At 42.4% G+C, this 21,622-nt stretch overlaps 1 protein-coding gene across 1 annotated transcript in view; it reads right to left on the reverse strand.

Annotated features, from left to right (window-relative positions):
• HCN1 (hyperpolarization activated cyclic nucleotide gated potassium channel 1) overlaps nucleotides 1-21,622 on the reverse strand; it is a 275,879-nt gene that overhangs the window by 182,979 nt on the left and 71,278 nt on the right. The window contains exon 2 of the mRNA XM_075269278.1: nucleotides 14,849-15,272. Coding sequence (XP_075125379.1) covers nucleotides 14,849-15,272 — 424 coding nt within the window. The remainder of the gene's footprint in view (nucleotides 1-14,848; nucleotides 15,273-21,622) is intronic.

A 21,622-nucleotide genomic window follows, 5' to 3' on the forward strand; every position in this document is an offset into this window, starting at 1 on the left:
CACACTTTTGGTGCTGAGTTGCATTTAACAGTGTTAACAGCTGCAGTTGATGTCGTTGCGATTGGTGTTGGCTATTAGTGGTGGGTGCTTGCTGAATTAGACAGCCGCTATCTGCCGTGTAAGGAGCTGAGCCCTCTCCATACATCCCCATGCGACCAATGACGTACTATTATGCCTTGGTCATTAAAGGGTTAAAAAAATGGAAAAATTAATAATACATTAAAATAAATCCCTGTGTGTCAAAAAAAAAATTATTTGAAAAATCTGAATTGCTAAAATTGTGTACCAAAAAACCCAACAATGTGTCCAGTCTAGGGTTGAGCGATCGTGTTCGGAAAAGATTGGATTCCGATCGGCGATCGAGAAAATTTCACGATCGTGATTGGAATTCCGAACACGATCTTTTTAGGTGGGATCGAGATCGGTGATTATTTCCCACATTTTGCTACTGGCCAAACATTGTGAGAAAAGCTAACAATGTTACCCTTCACACTGAGTATACGCTCCGCTCATTCTGAGCGGAGTGTATACTCAGTGTGAAGGCTCCGCTGCGGTTCCATAGGAACAAATGGAAGCAGCCGGCGCACAGCCTTAACCCTGTGCGCGCCGGCTGCATCCATTCATTCTAATGGAAGACTAGCTAACATCTCTAGTAGCTATTTACCTGCAGAGATGGCTGGTCCGGTGCCCGGTGTTCTCGTTCTTCTTCACCTCGCTGCCCCCACCTCCCAGGTTAGCATTAAAGAGCTAGGAAGAAGGCGGAGCTTGTGGCTTAGGAGAGTGTGGGTGGGTACTGGGAGGGGAAACGTCACATCTCCCTGCCCTGTACCCGCCCACAGTCTCTTAACCTGGGAGGCGGGGGCAGCGAGACGAAGAAGAACGAGAACACCGGGCACTGGACCAGCCATCTCTGCAGGTAAGTGGACACCAGGGGGGGCTAAGTAGCCAGAGGATTAATAAAAATTCCTCTAGCTACTAACTATTAAAAAAAATCACTACACAGCGTGGAGTCTAACAATTAAAGCGTTCAGTTGTTAGATTCCATGCTGTATAGTGAATAGGATTGTTTTTAAAATCCGATCTCCGATTAGTAAAAAAAATCCCATTGACTTGCATTGGGATCGGAATTGGGATCGAGATCGGGTTCGAATGAAAAATGATCGGAAATCGGATTTCAAAATCGATCCTGAAAAGTCAAGATCGGCTCAACCCTAGTCCACACCAATACTGGGATGTGACCACACATAAGACGTGGACTATACGACATGCGGTCCCAACATTGCCCATCGTACATAAATACCGCACTCTATGAGAGTGAAAATCAGGCCTGAAACATTGATACATATGTAAATTTCTTTAACGTCAGTAAAAATTTAATGTGAAATCTCTCCGAAGCTGACTAAAATAACCAAGCTGAGAATTTTATCTTTCATGTTCACTTCAATAAGGATCTTGTAGTACAACGGTGACATTCAGGAATTCATGTCTCTTTCTGCGGCTACACAAAGACTGGAGGACTGCTGCTGCGGGAACCCAACTGTGCCTTCCCTTTACTTGCAGATAATTGATGTTAAAATGTTCCTAATTATACCTTGTGAGCATCAGCGTGGCTTTCTTATATTGGTCAGAGTAGAAATAAACATCATTTAGTTTCCATCTAGGAGGCTTTGGGATTCCCGTCTGGTGGGATTTTAGAAAGTATATACTATAAAATTCATTCCCAAAGCTAAGTGAATAGTAGATATGGAGGAGATGGTGGAGAACGTTCTTAATTCTAAACTTTTATTCTTATAGGGTTTGTCTTATGACTGCAGTGATCACCTGATTGCTTCCAGGAAGTAGTTTTAAGCTGCTCATTTTTCCTGCAGTGGCCTCTACAGGGAAAATGTGGTATTACATGGGACAATTCAAATGATTAGAGAACCATATACACTGTCTACCAATAAGTATTTGGACACCCATGCAAATGAAGATATCTGCGGTCGTGATCTACATCACGATAAATAGGAAACAGCATTGGCATTAGTCGCATGCAAGATGCCACGAAGTGCAGAGTTGTCCGATTTCAAGAAATGGGTAATTGTGGGGTACCACAGAAATGGTCGATCCTTAAGGGACATAGCAAGTGAACTGAATTATTCAAAATCAACAGTGGCCTATGTGATTACGAAGTGGAAGATGAACGGTGATTGTCAGAATGTGCCCCGAGTCGGCAGACCCCCGAAACTGGGAGATAGAGAGCGACGAGTGCTGGCCAGAGAAACCTCACCCAACCAATGGCTCACATACACCAGGAGTCTCACCCGACATCCAGGAGTATTGTGTCCATCAATCCCATCCATAAGGAAGCATCTGCTGGGGTCTACCAACTATTGAATAGGAATAAATGTTGTTTTTTCTATTCTACCACAGGTGTCCTAATACTTATTGGTAGACAGTGTAATACATGGCATATAGCGCAGGGTTATCAAAATAAAAAAATAAAAAAATGGCTGGGGCCCTAAGTGGTGTAAACGTTGCGGTTAGGCAGTGGGAAAACGCATGGCATTTTACAGTCCTTGTAATGTGGATCCCGAATCCACACATTTCAGAAAAATACCTGCAGCAAAAATGTTGCGATTTACTAAACCGTTGCCAAGCATGTCAATTATACCTACGGAAACTCTTGCGTTTTCCCTAAAGGTAGAATGGAAGCAGAGGAAAAATTTGCAGAGTTTCTGTGTAAAGTGCTGTGGGAAAAAAACGCAATCTGGTTCAGCTGCAGTTTTTCCCACAGCACTTTTTGGTTGTGGCTCGCTACACGGGGCCTTAGCCTGAAACGAAACTCCATGGTACAGATTTTCCCTTTAGGCAAATTTATTTTTTATATGTTAGGATAGTCTAGGCCAGAAATTTTGCAAGTGAAACTCAGATCACAATCTAAAACTACACTATTCTAAAACTATATCACATATCTAGATGGGGCCAAGCTCCAAATATCCAGTGCAGCACAAGTCATACCTGGCCCACAGCATTTGCCAGTGCGCTAGCATGATACACGATGATGTACTGCAACGTGTTACCTAAATACAGATTAAGCCATTATTTGCATATAGGTAGCTCTATCTTTTGCACTTTTCTCAACTGGCAGCAGAATATACTTTATGGGCCTGGTCACAGTTGTGACTTCTGCAACACAAACTGATCCACTTCTCTATGTAGCAGAACATCCTCCTCATGACGTCAATGGGAGCTGAGCTGCGGCAACTCCACCAGGACACTATACAGTGAATGCAGCTATCTGCTTCCAGCTCTGTACACTGTATAGTATGCGCATGAGATACATGCCACGGCCAGCTGGTCAGGGTTTTTTGCATCTGCAAAACATCTAGAGCAGTGGTTCTTAACCACGGTTCGATCGAACCCTAGGCCCTATGTACGGTTCATTTTGTGTACCAGTAATAAAACATATACCTATGTCTTGAATTTGGAAAAAAAATCATATTTGATTTATCACTAACGAAGGGTTCGGTGAATGTGCAGATGAAACTGGTGGGTTCGGCACCTCAAACAAGGTTAAGAACCACTGGTCTAGAGACTTATTTATGTTGTGTATTTTCACAGTGGCTTTTACCCATTCTAATAGGAAAGGAAAATGCAAATAAGTTCTCCTAGATGGATAAACAAAAACTCACTCTAACGCCATCTTTTGGAAGTTAGGTCCCTATAAATCAATGCCTCATTTTCTATGAAACCAAGCGACTTTGTCTGGGAATACAGCCCAACCAGAACATCTCTTCCAAAAGGAGAAGAGACCCATCTGCAGACAACTTTTTCGGCGGTTATAGTTCCTCACCAGGTACTGGTTTGACTGGGTGAGAGGTCACTGACATGGGTCAGAAGGGGTATTACATCTCCTTAGGAAGACATGACCTTTTCAAGCCCGTTTATCAGTTATAGAGTCTAGCGACCGTGTATGCTCTACTTTTTTGGGGAAAGGAATATGCAAACAAGTCCTAGATGGAAAAAGGAAAAATTTACTCTAGCGCCACCTCTTCGAAGGTACAGTAGCTCCCTATAGATCAATACTTGGTTTTCTATTAAACCTACAGTCTTTGTAATGCAAAGTGTGAACCTGCCAATTAATTCCTCTCCAAAAATGTCCCCATGTTGAATGTTTTATACCGCACTGGAATTTAGACGAACCCACTACAGTAAGAGAGGACGCACACGAGGATACCATTCATGGGACAGAATACCATTCTTTTACATAAAATACCATTTTATTGCAATTTTATCTCGGTGACAGAGCTTAGTATACAGTAGCCACGCAACGTTTCACATTAAGTTTAAGTTAACGTCCGCGATTCTATGTAACCCATTACTGTAACGTTGCCATCTGCTATCTCCGTTACAGATAAGGGTAAAGTCCATTTTGGGGTGACCAAGTTCAACGTTTTGAGGGGTGGGAAATGCATTAAGAAGTCATCTGTTTCTCTTCACGTATCCAATTCTCGTGAAGTGTTTTTGGCAACCATCACCAAAACATGACACCATTTTGCAAGTTTGTCTGTGCTGTAGACGTTGTCCCTGGCTCATATCATACACGACATTGCTATAAAATGCTTCCAGCATGACGTGGGCAGCTGAAGGCATTGACTGATATCGGTCGCCGGTACGAGGACTCCCTCCGCGCATTCTTAGGAAAGACTTTTTATTCCAGGTCACATAAAAACCTTCAAAGTGCACTTCTACCCATAAAATATTTAGGAAGGGGTCTGACCAGTGAATATAACATTAGGTTCACTTATATCAATAAATAACTGGCTAAATGACTTTTAATGGTCTAAAAATTTGGAAGCCTATTCCATTATTTATAGAAAAGTTAGACTAAGACTCGTGAAAGAAGTAAATTGTAAAAATGGTGCCTAGTAGAGATGAGCGAGTACTGTTCGGATCAGCCGATCCGAACAGCACGCTTGCATAGAAATGAATGGACGTAGCCGGCACACGGGGGGTTAAGCGGCCGGCCGCCGTCAAAGCGGAAGTACCAGGTGCTTCCATTCATTTCTATGGAGCGTGCTGTTCGGATCGGCTGATCCGAACAGTACTCGCTCATCTCTAGTGCCTAGGAAATGGAGCCATCAATGGTTGTTAACCCCTTAGTGCCAGCAAATTTTTCAAAAATTCGATTCGTCAGCTTTGCTGAATGTTCCAATATTATTCGATATGATCCGAATTAATCTGTGGTGAATTGCGTTAACTCCTTCCGGACATCTTCCCTAATAGTACGACCAAGAAAGACTTCCCGCAAACCACTGAAACTGGGTGCGCACCCTGCTTTGCGGGTGTCAGCCGTATGTAATGGCTGATACTGTCCTCCAACACCCTTGGTTGGAGTTCCGATCGTAGGTGTTACCCCCTGAGATGCCGTGGTCAAGCATGACTATGGCATCTCAGGGGTTTTATCATATATTGTTGTCCTGATCGGCCCCCCTGCGACATTTTCAGGGGTGTCACTTCTTCTATTTGGCAGCCTGGGGTCTTAAAGGTGATTAAAAATAATTAAAAAAAATACTGATACTCATCTGTCCTGGGATCAGCATCCACTGTAGAGCTCTTCATGCCTGTGTCTGAAGTCCTGCTTCCCAAATGTCACTAGTGGGGCCTGTGATTGGGCGTCTATTACAGGCCCCAGCAGTGAGGCCTGAGCAGCAGGACCTCAGTCAACGGCAGGTAGAGCTCTGGATTGGATGCTGAGTCCAGGACAGGTGAGTATCAGTATTTTTTTAATTTTTAATCATGATGGCACCCCGCCGATCTTGCCGCGCGGGGTGCTGAGGAGAACATGTAGCATGGCGGAACCCCTAGGATGCCACAGTCATGTTTGAATGCGGAATCTAAGGGATTAAAATCCCAATCAGAGCTGAGCTTCGTTACCACGAAGTGTGAGGAAATCTGGATTCAATGCAAATTGAATATTTCCTGAAATGCGGATCAAATTCCACTTCGTCAGCTTCGATTTGATCATCAATAGTCCCTTTTCCACTTCATGGTACCCCTAGAAACGAGGGTCCTCTAGATCAGTACATCTCTTACTCTGGGAGGGAAACAGTTTGTGCCGCCTCCCATCGGAAAAATTGTGAAAAACAAGTCTGTCCATTTTATAATGCCTAACATATAGTCATTTGAAGTGACTGCCCCCTCCCCTCAATTTCCCCCGTACTCCCGACACAATGAGAAGAAAGGACATCTCTCAATAGAGAAGCAACAAAATCTAGGATTTCACAGAAAGGAGCCAATATTTGTTAACCAAGTATCCTACAAAGTTTATTCAAGACACAAAAGCTTCCGGAAGATGAAAAGTTGTCTAAAAGTTTAGTTCCGCTTTAAAAGTCAACCTAAAAACAGAGACAATTTCTAAAGTTCTAATGTAAAAAAAAAATTTTGCATCGTGGTGATAAAATCAATTAGCAGAGAAATAAGCTGGCCCCGAGCATCAGCTGCCCTGCCGCGCATGGATCATTTCCAAAAGGTGCAGCTTCTAACCCCTCAGCAGTACGATGCATGCAGAGCCAACCCTTCAAAGCACAAACACCCACACAACCTAAAATGAGCGACTCTTCTCAGTGTTTATTTGGACTCACCGCAGGATCCGAGTTGATTTGGGCTCGGCTCAGCTGGGTTCCCTATCTAAGATCTCCATGCCATACATAAAAGAGGCAGTCAATCTGCCATCTGAATATATGATGAGATGACTACAAGTCTAATGGGTGGTCGTGAAGATTCTGCTCAGCAAGTAGTCTTGGGAATAAATGTCATTTACGATTCCGACGTGTGACAGTAATAAATAGATATTAAATCACTAAAAACACACATTTATCTTAAAGGAAATTTCAAGATGATAAGTTTTTACCTTGGGTTGAAGAGCACCACATTTAGGCTATGTCTGAAATTGCAAGGGAATGGGACAGAGATCTCAAGTACAACCACTATAGAATATACTGCTTCATAATAACGGGACCACATCACTGGCCCCTTCAAACAGCTGATCGGTGGGGGTGCTAGGAATCAATCCCGCACCAATCTGGTATGAAATGTCTAGCTCAACAATATTAAAGGGATTCTACCATTAAAACTTTCTTTTTTTGTGGATAAGACATCGGAATAGCCTTTAGAAAGGCTATTTGTCTCTTACCTTTAGACGAGGTCTCCGCTGAGCCATTCCTCAGAAATACCGGTTTTCACCGGTATGCAAATGAGTTATCTCGCAGCGATGGGGGCGGGCCCCAGCGCTCAAACAGAGATGAGGTCGTCCCCACTGCTGCCAGAGAAGTGTCTCCAAGCGCCGCCTCCTTCTTCGTCCGCCGCGTCATGTTCAGCGCCGCACTTCCCATGAGGCGACCTGAAGTGACCGCTTCAGGCGGCGCTATGCCAGGGCCCCAGGGAGGGCGGCATTTTTTCTCATCTAAGCCAGTCCAGGACAAGCTGTCCTGGACTGGCTTAGCACCGAGCGGTGGATTGGGGAGGACACTGGAGCAGCGCTGCTCCAGCGGCCTCCCCTCACGCTCAGGCAGAGAGCAGGTCTTCTCCGTGCCTGCTCTCTGCCTGTGAACGGTGCTAAGCTCCGCCCCCTTCACTAAGCCCCACCCCCTCTGCTCTGTCAGACCCCCTCCTCCCGGGGGGAGGGACGGCTTTCTATCGTTTGCTTCGGGCAGCGAAAGGGGCAGGTTCACCCCTGGTCATGTTCAATGTCTTCTTCTGGCGCAGGCTCGTAACCTAGCAGATCAGACTGCGCAGGCGCACAGGCCACGGGAAAATGGCCGCTAACAATACTGTGCAAGCAGCCATTTTCCCATGACCTGTGCGCCTGCGCAGTCTGCTCTGCTCTGCTAGAAGTTACGAGCCTGCGCCGGAAGACATTGAAGATGACGTGGCGGACGAAGAAGGAGGCGGTGCTTGGAGACACTTCTCTGGCAGTGGTGGGGACGCCCTCATCGCTGTTTGAGCACTGGGGCCGCCTCCATCGCTGCGGGAGAACTCATTTGCATACCAGTAAAAAACGGTATTTCTAAGGAACGGCGTGGCGGAGAGCACATCTAAAGGTAAGAGACGAATAGACTTCCTAAAGGCTACTCCGACGTCTTATCCACACAAAAAAAGTTTTAATGGTAGAGTCCCTTTAAAATTCCTTTATTCAACATTACAAGAGATCATCAAATCTTTCAAGATTCTGTTTGGGTTCATTAGTATGGAACAAAAATTTGGTTCAGGTCGAAATTGCCTCTAAAAATTGTGTGCCCCCTAGTATTCTATCTAACCCCTTTCTAGCTCAATAATGCAAACACGGACTTAGTCATTTTAAAGCGAAAGCAACAAATATGGCTACAGATAAATGAATAGTAGCCGCTCGTAACAAATCGTGGCGTTAGGGCCAGTTTTGGGTTGAAGCGGGAGAAAAAGTTATGAAAAAAAGTTTTGACCTTGACTCCAGATTTCATATAGATTTGATATTTTATAGAATTTTTGATATTGTATAATTAATTAGATGCATAGCTTGTTACATGTTTACTGTTATAGGATTCAATATCTTTTTTGTGACTTGGAGGAGTGTTGCGGCTTCTGTCTGGCCATGACTGTCAGCCATTAAGGCAGGAGTTGAAGTCGGAGGTTGAAGAGAAAAAAAATTGCGACTGAATAGGGTTAACGAGTGCTCGTGTGATACATCATCTATGAAGTCCACATGTCCTAATGGGGCTTAATGAGGACCTTGGGCCACCTTTACCAATTCCAGTTCTTTGAAACCTTTAATAGTTGCCGCTCCACTGATTCTGATGAAGTTGGACTTTTTTCTCTAGCCCCCACCACTCCTGAGTAATCAGTGCCATTAGTTTCATCAACTAATGTGCTAATTAAGGGCTCGTTCACAATTACGCCCCGGACTCCGTTCTGCAGGTTTCCGTTTCCTGCACAAAACAGGGCAGGAGACGGAAACCTGCTGGCATCTTTCAAACCCGTTTATTTGAATGGGTTTGAAAAGTGTCCGGTCGTGCGCGCCGGTGAGCATTTTATGCTCTCCGCGGCAAAACTGTCTTTTTTAACCGGACACAGAGTCGGACATGCAGTACTCTGTGTCCGGTTTTAAAAAAACGGTTTCACCACAGAGCGCTCAAAACGCTCACCGGTGCTCACGGCTGGACTCGGTGTGAAAGGTTTCCGTCATCTGCCAGCAGAAAACGGAAACCTAATATGGCATGCCGAACGCTGGTGTGAACCCAGCGTAAGATCACTACTGTTCAGTAGTCTGTCATAAGTCGGACAGGGACCACCTAGTTGACAGTAGAGAGACTCATTAGCTTGTTGAGTGCTGAAAGTAACAGCACTGATTGCTCAGGAATGGTGGGAGCTAGAGAAAAAAAAATCCAACTGTGCCAAAATTAGTGGAATGGTGCCTACTGAAAACTGAAAAGCGTTGGTGGAGGTAGTGAATTGTCCTCTTTACGCTAAGGCCCCACGTTGGGGACAAGCAGCTTTTTTTGTTGCAGATTTTGCTGTGGTTTTTTTGTGCTGATGCCAGGAGTGGATTGAGCAGAAGGTAAAGGTATAAGAACTTCCTATATATTTCCCATTCCTTTTGTAGCTATTGTTGGCTTTGGCTCAAAAAAAGCAACAAAAAAAAGCTGCGTTTCCGCCACATGGGGCCTTAGCCTTAAAGGGATTATCCAGGGGCTTAATGGGGTCCACAGTGATATCACCAGTACCCATCAGAAGATAGCTGTGGCCAGTATCTGCTCACCGGATAGAACAAGGAACACGATGCCTGACAGGAGGACCAGGGTAGGTAAGTATTATTATATTTTTTTATTTTACCCCAGCCCTGTGGCCCTGGAAATTCCTGAAAGTCTTGAGATAACTCTAATGATAATTTTCCTGGCAACTCATATAAAAATGAATTCTTCCACATCATAAATTTATAGCATACCAATTTCCAAAATGAACATGTGATTATATATAAAGGGAAATTCAGTCACTTGGAAACAGAAAATCCAATAATAGTCTCTTTTTTTTTTTTCCGGGAAAATACATCGTATAGCGGCTAAAATGGCACATTACATATTTATGTTACGACTGTCAGAAGAAATGAAATTTACCGAATGTTACTAAAAAAATACTTTCTTAGGGCAAAATAAGCCTGAGATCTGTAACAAACATAATTAACTATTCGGGATCCTTATGGCGCCTCCAATAGACTCGACTTCTCCTCCGGCTAGAAATATATCAAGGTCAAACTGGGTGATTCCTCATGTATGTCATATTACTATGGGTATTGCTGGCTGGCTTTGACAAATTAAAAAGAATATTAAATACAATTTAATATTTGATTTAATAGCAAAGGTTAAATTTAGCATTTCTGCTTAGTCTGCAGGACAATCTTATTTATTTCTTCACTCGGTTGATCTCTTCGTGAATACATTTCCTCGGTCTATTAATGTGCAGAAAGGATGGGATATTTATTTCTATGCCAAATCAAAGCCTGTTACAATATGTTCTTATGATGTAAATCAACACTTATTGGAGGACCTAATACGATTTCTAGACATTTTCTTCAGGAATTGAGTGAATTAGGAACTTCCATCGAGGGAAGGGAAAGGAATTTATTTAGGACAAAATTGTACAAAATAAATAGCTGGAATGGTCGATCTTGGAGCATAACGGAGGAGGAAATCTGGTAACAATGTTCTACGGTCTCAGGGCAAAAATATCCTCGACCACTGTTTGGTCAGCTCATGAAAGGTTCTACCTAACCCCATGAAGACCTCCTCTACTATGTCCATATACCCAAATAGAGCATACAGATCGAGATTGTCTCCATATAGACAGGAGTGGTCTTCATTGGGTTGGATAAAACCTTCTACATAGTGAAGACCATCCCAGTTCTATGGACATCGGGGAGGAGGGTCCTGCTATCAGCACACCACTCTATGAGACAAAATAGGACTCCAAATCCGTTCCCACTATATAGAAGGTTTTGTCCAACCCCATGTCTAAACAGAGACAACCCCTGTCTATATCCTTGATTTGGGTATATAGACATCATAGAGGAGGGTCCTGCTCTCAGGACACCACTCTATGAGCCAAAATTGGAATCCAAAACAGTTCCCACTATGTAAAAGGTTTCATCCAACCCCATGAAGACCATTCCTGATGATATGTAGACAATCCCTGATATATGTTCCATTTGGGTACATGGACATCGTAGAGGAGGGTCTTCACTCTATGAGCCCAAGTAGGACTTAAAAACAATCATCACTATGTAGAAGGATTTGTCCAACTCCATGAAGACCATCCCTGTCTATATGGAAACAATCCCTATCTGTATGCTCTATTTGGACACGGTAGAGGAGGGTCCTGCTCTCAGCACACTACTCTATGAGCCAAAACTGGACTCCAAAACAGTTCCCGCTATGTAAAAGGTTTCATCCAACCCCATGAAGACCATTCCTAACTATATGGAGACAACCCCTGACTGTATGCTCCATTTTGGTACATGGACATCATAGAGGAGAGTCCTCCTCTCAGGACATTACTCTATGAGCCCAAGTAGGACTCCAAAAAATAATTCTCACTATGTAGAAGGTTTTATCCAACCCAATGAAGACCACCCCTGTCTATATGGAGACAATCTCAATCTGTATGCTCTATTTGGGTATATGAACATAGTAGAGGAGGGTCCTGCTCTCTGCACACCACTCTATGAGCCAAAATAGGACTATGTACAAGGTTGTGTCCAACCACATGAAGACTATAAATGAGCGAATACCGTTCGATCGAGTAGGTATTCGATCGAATATCAGGCTATTCGACATATTTAATTTCAAACAAATACCACGCGTTAAACGCAGTAAAAATTCATATCCCCTCCACCTTCCCTGGCGTTTTTTTGCACCAATAACTGTGTAGGGGAGGTGGGGCAGGAAAAAGGAAAACGTAGGCATAGAAAAAAAATAGGAAAAAGTCATTGGTTGGCGAAATCAGGTGACTCGGATTTATAAGAATAAAGGCAGCCATATTCGTGTCAGATGCGATTTGGTAAGATAGGGAGAGACATCGTGCTGAGGGTGAGAGAGTTTAGATATTGCTAGGCAGGAAAACTTCCTAATCAACAGCACTTTTCAGAGCTACACTGCAGGAACAGTGTATATACACTGAGCCTGCCAAGGCTTCGCACTGTCACCTGTATACATCTGACAATGCGTCAGGGTAGCACAAAGGGACGGGGACGAGGACAGGGACGTGGAAATCCAGCTGGGGATCTTAACTTAAAGGGCCTGAAACTCTGCAGGTAGAAAGCTGAAGTCACCTGAAGGGCCTCAATCTCTGCTGGCAGCTCAGCTTATGGGCCTCTAACTTAATTTGGAAGGTCTCACGTTAAGGGCCAGAAAAGTGAATTTTGGAAGGTCTTACCACATCACACACACACACACACACAAACACACACACACACAATGACAGTTAAGGGTGAGGGCTGTTGGATTTCCCATTACCTATGCCATCTGTGGTTGTCATGGGCATCGCGATGTAAAGGGGTGCATGCTAATGTTTCTTTAGCTTTAAATTTGTGTTTCTGTCCATACTATTGTGGAGGAAAGAAGGTTTCCAAGTATTTTTCAACTTTCATAGAGGTTCTATTGAGTTTAGAAAGAGTCTAGTTGATAGGCTGTGATAGTGGGGTAATACTGGGACTTGGATGTGCTAGAAGCTTCCCCTGCTGTCCCAGTTGCATTGCAGAGGTGTTGGCATCATTTCCTGAGGTGTCATTGTGGACTTGGTGACTCTCCTTAGTCAAATTTGGGTGCTGCCCTCAGTTTTAAAACATTGGACACCCGGTGGACCCCATCATAGTCAGTCACTAATGTCCGAGTGTAACTGCTGTCGTTCGGGACTGTGGTCCAGTTTGGATGTTTTTCGTCTGAACAAACTGCAGGCAAAAGCTCAGGATCACTGCAATAACCAAACCAAAGTAACCAACGTGAACAAAATCACGTTGGTTATCTGGATTGGCAGTCGGTTGCATTTATTTTTCAATGAATTGCCCAGGCCTACTTATTACGACGTGATCTTTGTCATTTATTCATTTCTTGAAAATCCAGAAATTCTAGATTCTGAACCAACAGTGACCAATATCTCCTACTTTTCAGATTGCACTGGAGATTATAGTCTTCTGAAGCCGTATAATTGTTAGAATTGACATTAAAGAGGACTTGTCATCTCTTCTGTCAGGTCTATTGTAGTAAATATGTGTATTGTTCATGAAATCATAGTTCTGGAGCCTCTTTTCTTAGAACTCTACCGTGTGCTGTATCTATGTTATTATTCCTAGAAATGTAAATGGAAGCCTAGGTGCTAAGAGTTGGGGGTTTGTACCCCCTCATTGTGATTGTTAACACCCAGTCAATTTATCTATATCTATATATATTCAGGAGGAATTCTAGAGGAACTAGATAGAATAGACATGTTGGGAGATATAGCTACATTTTATCTACTTTCTTTCTTTGTATCTCTTTCTATCGATGTAGCTATCCATGTGAAGTCTACAGTATCTATCTATCTATCTATCTATCTATCTATCTATCTATCTATCTATCTATCTCCTATCTATCTATCTATCTATCTATCTATCTATCTATCTATCTCCTGTCTATCTATCTATCTATCTATCTATCTATCTATCTATCTATCTATCTATTTATCTATCTCCTGTCTATCTATCTATCTATCTATCTATCTATCTATTTATCTATCTCCTATCTATCTATCTATCTATCTATCTATCTATTTGTATCTATAGATGTATCTTTCTAATCTCTGGACTAGTTATATATCTAAAAACACAGTCTATGTGAGTCCGTAACAAACAGAAGTCAGCGATGTAAAATATACATTGTTTAGGAGATTTTGACAGAGATCTAGAGATATCTACACAACCCATAGTATTAAAGGGATTCTACCATTAAAACCTGTTTTTTTGTGGATAAGATGTCAGAATAGCCTTTAGGCGTCGGAGGTGATGCAGAAGGAAGACGACAGAGAAGGGGAGGATCCAGCCGAAGATAGAAGCGTTGCAGGATCGTGTTCTCGAGCTGCAGTGGGGATGCCCCCATCGCATTTCCAGCGCTGGGGCCCGCCCCCATTGCTGTGAGAGAACTAATTTGCATACCGGTAAAAAACAGTATTTGTAAGGAACGGCGCAGCGGAGATCACATCTAAAGGTAAGAGACGAATAGCCTTTCTAACGGCTATTCCGACATCTTATCCACAAAAAAAAGAGGTTTTAATGGTAGAATCCCTTTAAGCTACGCTTCAATGAATAGGAGCCATGGAAGCTGGGCCCAAAGTCCAACAGGAATAGGACCTGATCCATATTTTGCGTCCCTGGACTGTTGGCCTGCACACGTGACTGTGTAATTCACGTTCATGTGTATGGGGCCCTAGAAATAAATGGGTCAGTGTGCAATCTGGTAAAGATAGCACACTGACCAGTCGTACAGTCATCTGCAAGAGGGCTAAGAAACTGTGGAAAGCGTATAGTAGGCGACTCAATGTAGTTTACTATGAGAAGATTGTATCATCAAGAAAGAACCTACTGGGTACCTATTTTTTCCTCCCAAGGAGCCATAGTAAATTGTTAAACCTAAGAGCGATATTAAATACAATCTAGATTTCAAACCAAAAATAAAAACCTAATAAAAGGTCCAGACGCCCTGAAATCTATCCAAAAATTCATATATTTATTTTTTTAAAAATTCAAGATTCCAAAAACAACAAAAAGCAAAGATAACAAGGGAACAGCGTGACTTGAGTTTCTTACCTCTTCCCACTGGTGAATGTATCTGATTAATCTTGAAAGTCGCAGTAGGCGCAACAAACTGAGAATTTTTGTAAATCTCACAATACGTAGTGCTCTGGCAGTCTTATAAACCTCAGAATCCATGCCTTTCTCCACAATGAGAAAGATATAATCCACAGGAATAGAAGAGATGAAGTCAACAACAAACCAACTCTTTAAGTAGCTCATCTTGATGACTTTGGGATCTAGTATTATTTCCGAACTATCTTCAATGACAATCCCAGTCCTAAAATTCATGAACAAGTCAAATAAAAAAACGGTGTCGGAGGCGACATTGAATATAATCCACGGCGTTGTTGTCTGTTCTGTAAAGAAGGTTATCCCGACTGGAATTATGACAAGATTCCCCACCATCATAATCAGCATTATTAGGTCCCAGTAAAACCTGCGGAAAAAAAAAAAAGCAAAAAAAAGCAAATAATTAGAAGGCAGAGATTACATCATGTACTTCCTCATTTAATTTGCATGATAATAACAAGAGCGAGTACTGTATTCTGCGAGAATGCATTATAATGAGTCATTCTCCATAGCAATCAAACTCTGAAAGCATAGCCTTCCACATTTACATCCAGCCTTTGTGAATGCGGAAAATTAGTGGATATTGATTCAGCTCGGTCTCATTAAAGTACACAAAAAATACCGTTATAATAGCATGTGTATATGCCGCTCCTTGGGCTCATTCACTCTCTATTACACGTGTACTCTAATTGGTACATTGGCTCATGGCCTCTCACAAAGACACACAATGACCTGTTTCTTCCATGTTGAAATAGGGATCATTGATCCCAGTGGCGTAACTAGGAGTGACGGGGACCCAAGATGAACATTTGACATGAGCACAAAGTATAATAATTGGAGACCGGGGGGAGGATAGAAACATAAGAAACACTGTTACTTACCTCTCCTGGGCTCCTACCTACTGATGTCAGCCAGCTTTAATTATGGAAGAGACGACACTTGGCTTGCGTCACGACGAATAAGGATGTAAACCCGGCCCACGTGATGTTTGTGACATCACTAAGTAGACCCGAAGCTTGCTGGAGTCCAGGAGAGGTAAGTAACAGCATTTTTTATGTTTCCTCACCTCTCCTAGCCCTCAATCATTATACTCAGGGGTCTGAAAAGACCCTCGGGTATAATGATAGCTGTGTTTGTGGGGTTCGCCGGCCCACAGCCTTACTTGCCGATCCTGGATGCTGCTCACAGTCGCCTCCGCAGAAGGGTCCGCAGATCGGTAAGTAAATAGAGACCAATACCTGTTGTAGTTACTAACAGCCTATTAAAAATAAACAAAAAACAGTGGTAGTGGCTGTCGCTGGGCCCCTAATGTCCCGGACCCTGTGGCCTCCGATACCGCTGCTACCCAGGTAGTTACGCCCCTGACTGATCCTTATGGTCACTGTATTGGCCCATCACTCTCCCATACAGCTTCTTCTTGTGCAAAGTACGCTGTATTGTTGACCGATGCACAGTGACACCATCTGCAGCAAGATGATGCTGCAGCTCTTTGGAGGTGGTCTGTGGATTGTCCTTGACTGTTCTCACCATTCTTCTTCTCTGCCTTTCTGATATTTTTCTTGGCCTGCCACTTCTGGGCTTAACAAGAACTGTCCCTGTGGTCTTCCATTTCCTTACTATGTTCCTCACAATGGAAACTGACAGGTTAAATCTCTGAGACAACGTTTTGTATCCTTCCCCTGAACAACTATGTTGAACAATCTTTGTTTTCAGATCATTTGAGAGCGGGCTGTCCATGTTCGGCGACCATCAAACTTAACTGAACTTGAATTGTTTTGTAGAAAGAAATGGTCCAAAATACCTTCATCCAGGATCCAGGAACTGATTAAAAGCTACAGGAAGCGACTAGAGGCTGTTATCTGTGCAAAAGGAGGATGTACTAAATATTAATGTCACTATTCTGTTGAGGTGCCCATACTTTTGTACCGGTCATATTTTGGTTTAATGCATATTGCACATTTTATGTTAGTACAATAAACCTCATTTCAGTCCTGAAATATTACTGTGTCCATCAGTTATTAGATATATCAAACTGAAATGGCTGTTGCAAACACCAAAATATTTAGAACTAAAAATGATTAAGATTAATAGGGGTGCCCAAACTTTTTCATAGGACTGTATATATATATATATATATATATATATATATATACACAGTATATACACACACACCAAAAAATTAATATATACAAAAATTATTTCCAAATTACTATGACTACAGAGCAGTAATATATATCCGCAAACACCATAGGTAATGAATAACCATCAGAATAAATTGTGTCAAGAAAAAAGGAAAATGGGTAATTACCAACCAGACATATACCATCTAGAGAGCCCAGGCCATGTCCAGCATCTCAACTGGTGTTTTGCACAGGTTTCCTCAGGGGGTCAACTTGTGGATAAGTGATAGAATCCTTATTGGGTGGAAAACCTCTTGCACACCAAACACTTTCCCCATGTGAACACAGTCCCAGGTGTACCAACTTGTATCTCCTCCTCAATGGTGACGTTGGTGGAAACCAACATGGGCAATGTCAGAAGGGCAGCAAGTTATCTCTGGAGCTAGAGTGACCCAAGTCCACACCACAGCAGCCACAAAACCAAGACGGAACAATAACTACTATGTCCTGCTGACTGTCAACAGAAAAGTTCTCATGAAGGAAGCCAAAAATTCCATAGGCACAAAAGGACAGAGGGATGGACCTGGAAGTCTATGGGCCTGGAGTGTTAGCGTCTGTGCTGGTTGCTATTCAGTGACGAAGTGGCTCTGTGGAAAATACTTCGGAGGAAAGAATTCACTAGTAAAGAGTGGCACATTAGGCCTTAAGCAATGCTTAAATTGGGAAAAATTTTAAGGGGAACTCTGGAATAATGGTGCTCCCCTCTGCCGAAGACCAACCGATGATCCCCACACATTTCTGCACACACTAATATGCCCAATAATGGCCCCTGCATACAGTATTATGCTCCTATAGTGTCCCCTGCACACAGTATTATGCCCCATAGTGGTCCCTGCACACAGTATTATCCCTATAGTGGCCCCTGCACACAGTATTATCCCCCATAGTGGCCCCTGCACACAATATAATGCCCCATAGTGGTTCGTTCCGGCACAATTTAAGCACTGGCCTTAGGTTTACAGTAAGTAGATACTATTCAGTTCTACAGGACTTATAGGGGGCTGTGGTACATTTAACCTTCCCACACTGCATGTTCCCTACTTACTGAATGTATCCGGTCATTGTTCCTCAGTGTAATATATGGTACAAGCATATACATGAAAGTCCATGCACATCCAAATGGCCGTGATAACCATGTCTTTCATGCCATTATATGCCGAAACAGAAACAAATTTGCATTAGGGAAAAAAAAAATTACAGACATGTTGATAAATTAGGCGCAAGCAAATCCGACAGCTTGTAACCTAGCAACGCGACTAATTCGCATGGACGTCACATCTACATATGTTCTGCTGCACATGTGTATTTAGTCATATGTGCATTATGCTTCTAAAAATAATAACACTCTGCATGTGGATATAAAATAGCAAATCCTGCACATAAATACTATATCCACCAGCCTTATCAGGTAATGTTCTGTATAATCCTTGCCTTGGGGGTATAACGTTCACAAAGAACTAGAGATGGGCGGATTGGTTCAACCCGAATATTCCAACTTGTTCATTTTTTTAGGAAACTGGAAAGCTCCAGATATCGCGAGGAGTCCTAAAGAGGTAATGGAAGATGTATATGATTTTTTTTTTTTTTCACACCGTTCCCTAGTATACTCTGAGGTCTGAAGAGCTTTTGAGGCGCCAGAGGAGCCCCAAAAATATAATGAAAGAGGAATATGTAGTGTATTTGAAAATTTTTTTTAGACCTCTCCTAGGCCTCCCGCTATTATACTCCGGGCTCTTCAGATGTTTGTAGCAAATAGAATCCGGAACCCGAGGGGACCCAGCTAGGGGTGTAACTGGGGGGGGGGGGGGCAGAGGGTGCCTACGAACCTTATTGCAGCTTTCATCTGGCCCATAAGCACTGGGATCCGTATTGTGATTGCAGCTTCCATCTGGCCCACAAGCCAAGGAGACCCAAAGATTACCTGAACCACACTAAGGTGGATTAAACTCCTTAGAACCCAAAACCATCACTATCAAGAATTCGCTGTAGGGATGAGGTAGGGGGCCCCAGACAAAAGATTGCACAAGACTTTAGTTACACCACTGGGCCAAGCTCTAGTGAGAACATTACGGTGCATCTTGTTACAACTGCTAAAGAGGACCTTTCCACCGACTTGACCAACTCCAATAATGTTAAAAGTTGCTGCTCCTCTGATTCCAGCACAGTCAGAATTTTTTCTCTAACCCCCACCATTCCTGAGCAATGAATGCATGAAGTTAGTTTTGGTGCCGGATATATCATTTAGGCTCACTGAATCTTTCTATCCCATCGGGGAAGCATTTGCCATTTGAGCTGTGGCTTTCAGGTATGGAGCAACCAACAATCTTCGAGAAAGAACATTTTTTGTCTAGGAACTTGAAATGTGCTTGGGTTTAATAATGATCTTTTCTTGTCTTATTCGGCGGCTCGGGTTGATTGCGCATTGTTAACATTCTCTTAATCAGGAACAAACATTACCATAGTCGTTCAAGACGACTGCTATTTTTGTGCTAATACTTCAACTGTAGGCAAGAATATCATCTACGTTGGCCATAGCGAAGTCCAGTTTGCCCAACGCTGTGGTTACAATCCATAATATCAAGATCAGAAGACAACCAGACAGTATTATAACACAGTGACAATTAAATTAATCAATAGATCCTGCAAAAACATCCAAAAATAAGAGACTTTGGAGATTGGGGCGCGCATTGATTCTCTGCAAGCTGCTGATTGAAGAGATCATCTTGTGAGAAATTCATTTCCAGTTGAGTAACCATGACATCGCTAGTAATTAAAATGCTTTCAGCGGAATACAGAGTGGCAATTATCATTGCTAGAGAAGTTTTCGGTGTACGGAGTGCGGAGAGGTTTCAGCCATCTTCAAAGAAAAAAAAAATCTGATTGCACCTCCTGTTTATCATGCATTGGCTGCTGCAGAATGCACACTTCAAATGCAATAAATTATGCAAAGAAAAGGTATAAGAAAAAAAAAAAGAACTCCAAATCATATGTAGCTTTTATAGACGCTCCAAGAAAAGCAGGTCATCCCCAAGCTAGACATATGCGTTGCACAGTACAAGTAAACTCAAAATTGAGATACCTTATTTTCATTCATAGGTTTGTTTGTAGTAGCTGTCACAACATGCCCTATTGTGGTGTTATAACTGCAACGTTGATATAACTGATGAGCAGGATAGACTACAAGAAGTAGTTTTTGGAATTTTTAGACCACATGGTCTAATGATCGATGATGTACCAGCAACGAAGGCACCAATTCACAAAGGGTACCGGGTTGATTTAGGTGACCCTAATCTGCAGGATTGGGTTGATATACTGGGTTCTGGTGATAGACTCCCTTTAAGGGCTCATGCACATGTCCAAGTGGGAATCTGATTCAGGACCGAATTTATCACGAAATGCATTTGGTTGACATCTGAGTGCATTCTGTGATACTTTATGGGACTACTGGATTATAGAGCAGGTCCTATCCTGCTCCATGTTATCAGAATAGAATGGATCCAGAAGCCCCGTGGAAGATGCCATTCAGATGTCACTACAAGTGTCATCTGACTACATTCCATGATAAACTCGGCTCTCAACTTGGATGCACATGGGCCCTAAACAGAAAATATCGAATATAAAATGTAATACATATGTAAACTACTCTTTCCGTATAATTTTTTTTCTTCATTTTTTTGGACCTAGGAATTAATCTCTCAAATAGCTCTTAGTATACAGTATATTAAGAATGAACAGCTCTTTCTGCCTCTCTCACAGGAAGAAGTCACAGCACGATCATAAGCATCAAGATACAGATGACTACAATTTGATCAGATATATGAGACTTGTTTCTTTTTGTCTTTAAAGAGGACCTCCACCATCTCCAACTCTTTGCATCCTTCAATAGGTCTAAAATTTCTTAGCAATCATTGATATTATTTTTAGCAACCAATATGTTAATTTGGTTCTCTAGTGTTAGTTTGCAGTCCTGAACTATCTGATCCAATCTAGAACCACCCACCTGACAGTAGAGAGATGTATTAGTATATTATGTTCTAAGACTAACAACACAGATTATTTGAGAATCGTAGGGCTAGGTAAAAAAAAATCCAAAATCAATGGATCTATTGATGGATGCAAAGAATTGGAGTTGGTGGAAGTGGTAAAAGTCATCTTTAAGGCTACAGAGAAATCCGCAAAGATCTTACAGATACTTATATACTATGCAGGGAACTTAACTCTTAAATTCCCAGAAGATGATGATGTTGTCTAAGATCTGGCCTGTTTATTTCCAATTTCCAAAGAAGAAACCATAGAGAAATTTTGTGCTTAATTTTGGAGTTCGTCTTTAATTCCAATCGTTCAGTAAATGTGTTAAAGACAGTCTAGACTGAGTTAGAAAGTTCACTTGGCAACCAGACTGAATCAGAACTCCGCCATCTGCCTTTCCCCTCTTACTCATCCAGCCACTTGTTGAAGACATTCATTAATTAGTTGGTCCTAATATCATTCTGAAATGCCATGGCCTTGTTCAAGCTTCGAATCAGGAATGTAGACA

The sequence above is a fragment of the Leptodactylus fuscus genome, chromosome 1 (assembly GCF_031893055.1).
Source record: "Leptodactylus fuscus isolate aLepFus1 chromosome 1, aLepFus1.hap2, whole genome shotgun sequence".
NCBI lineage: Eukaryota > Metazoa > Chordata > Amphibia > Anura > Leptodactylidae > Leptodactylus > Leptodactylus fuscus.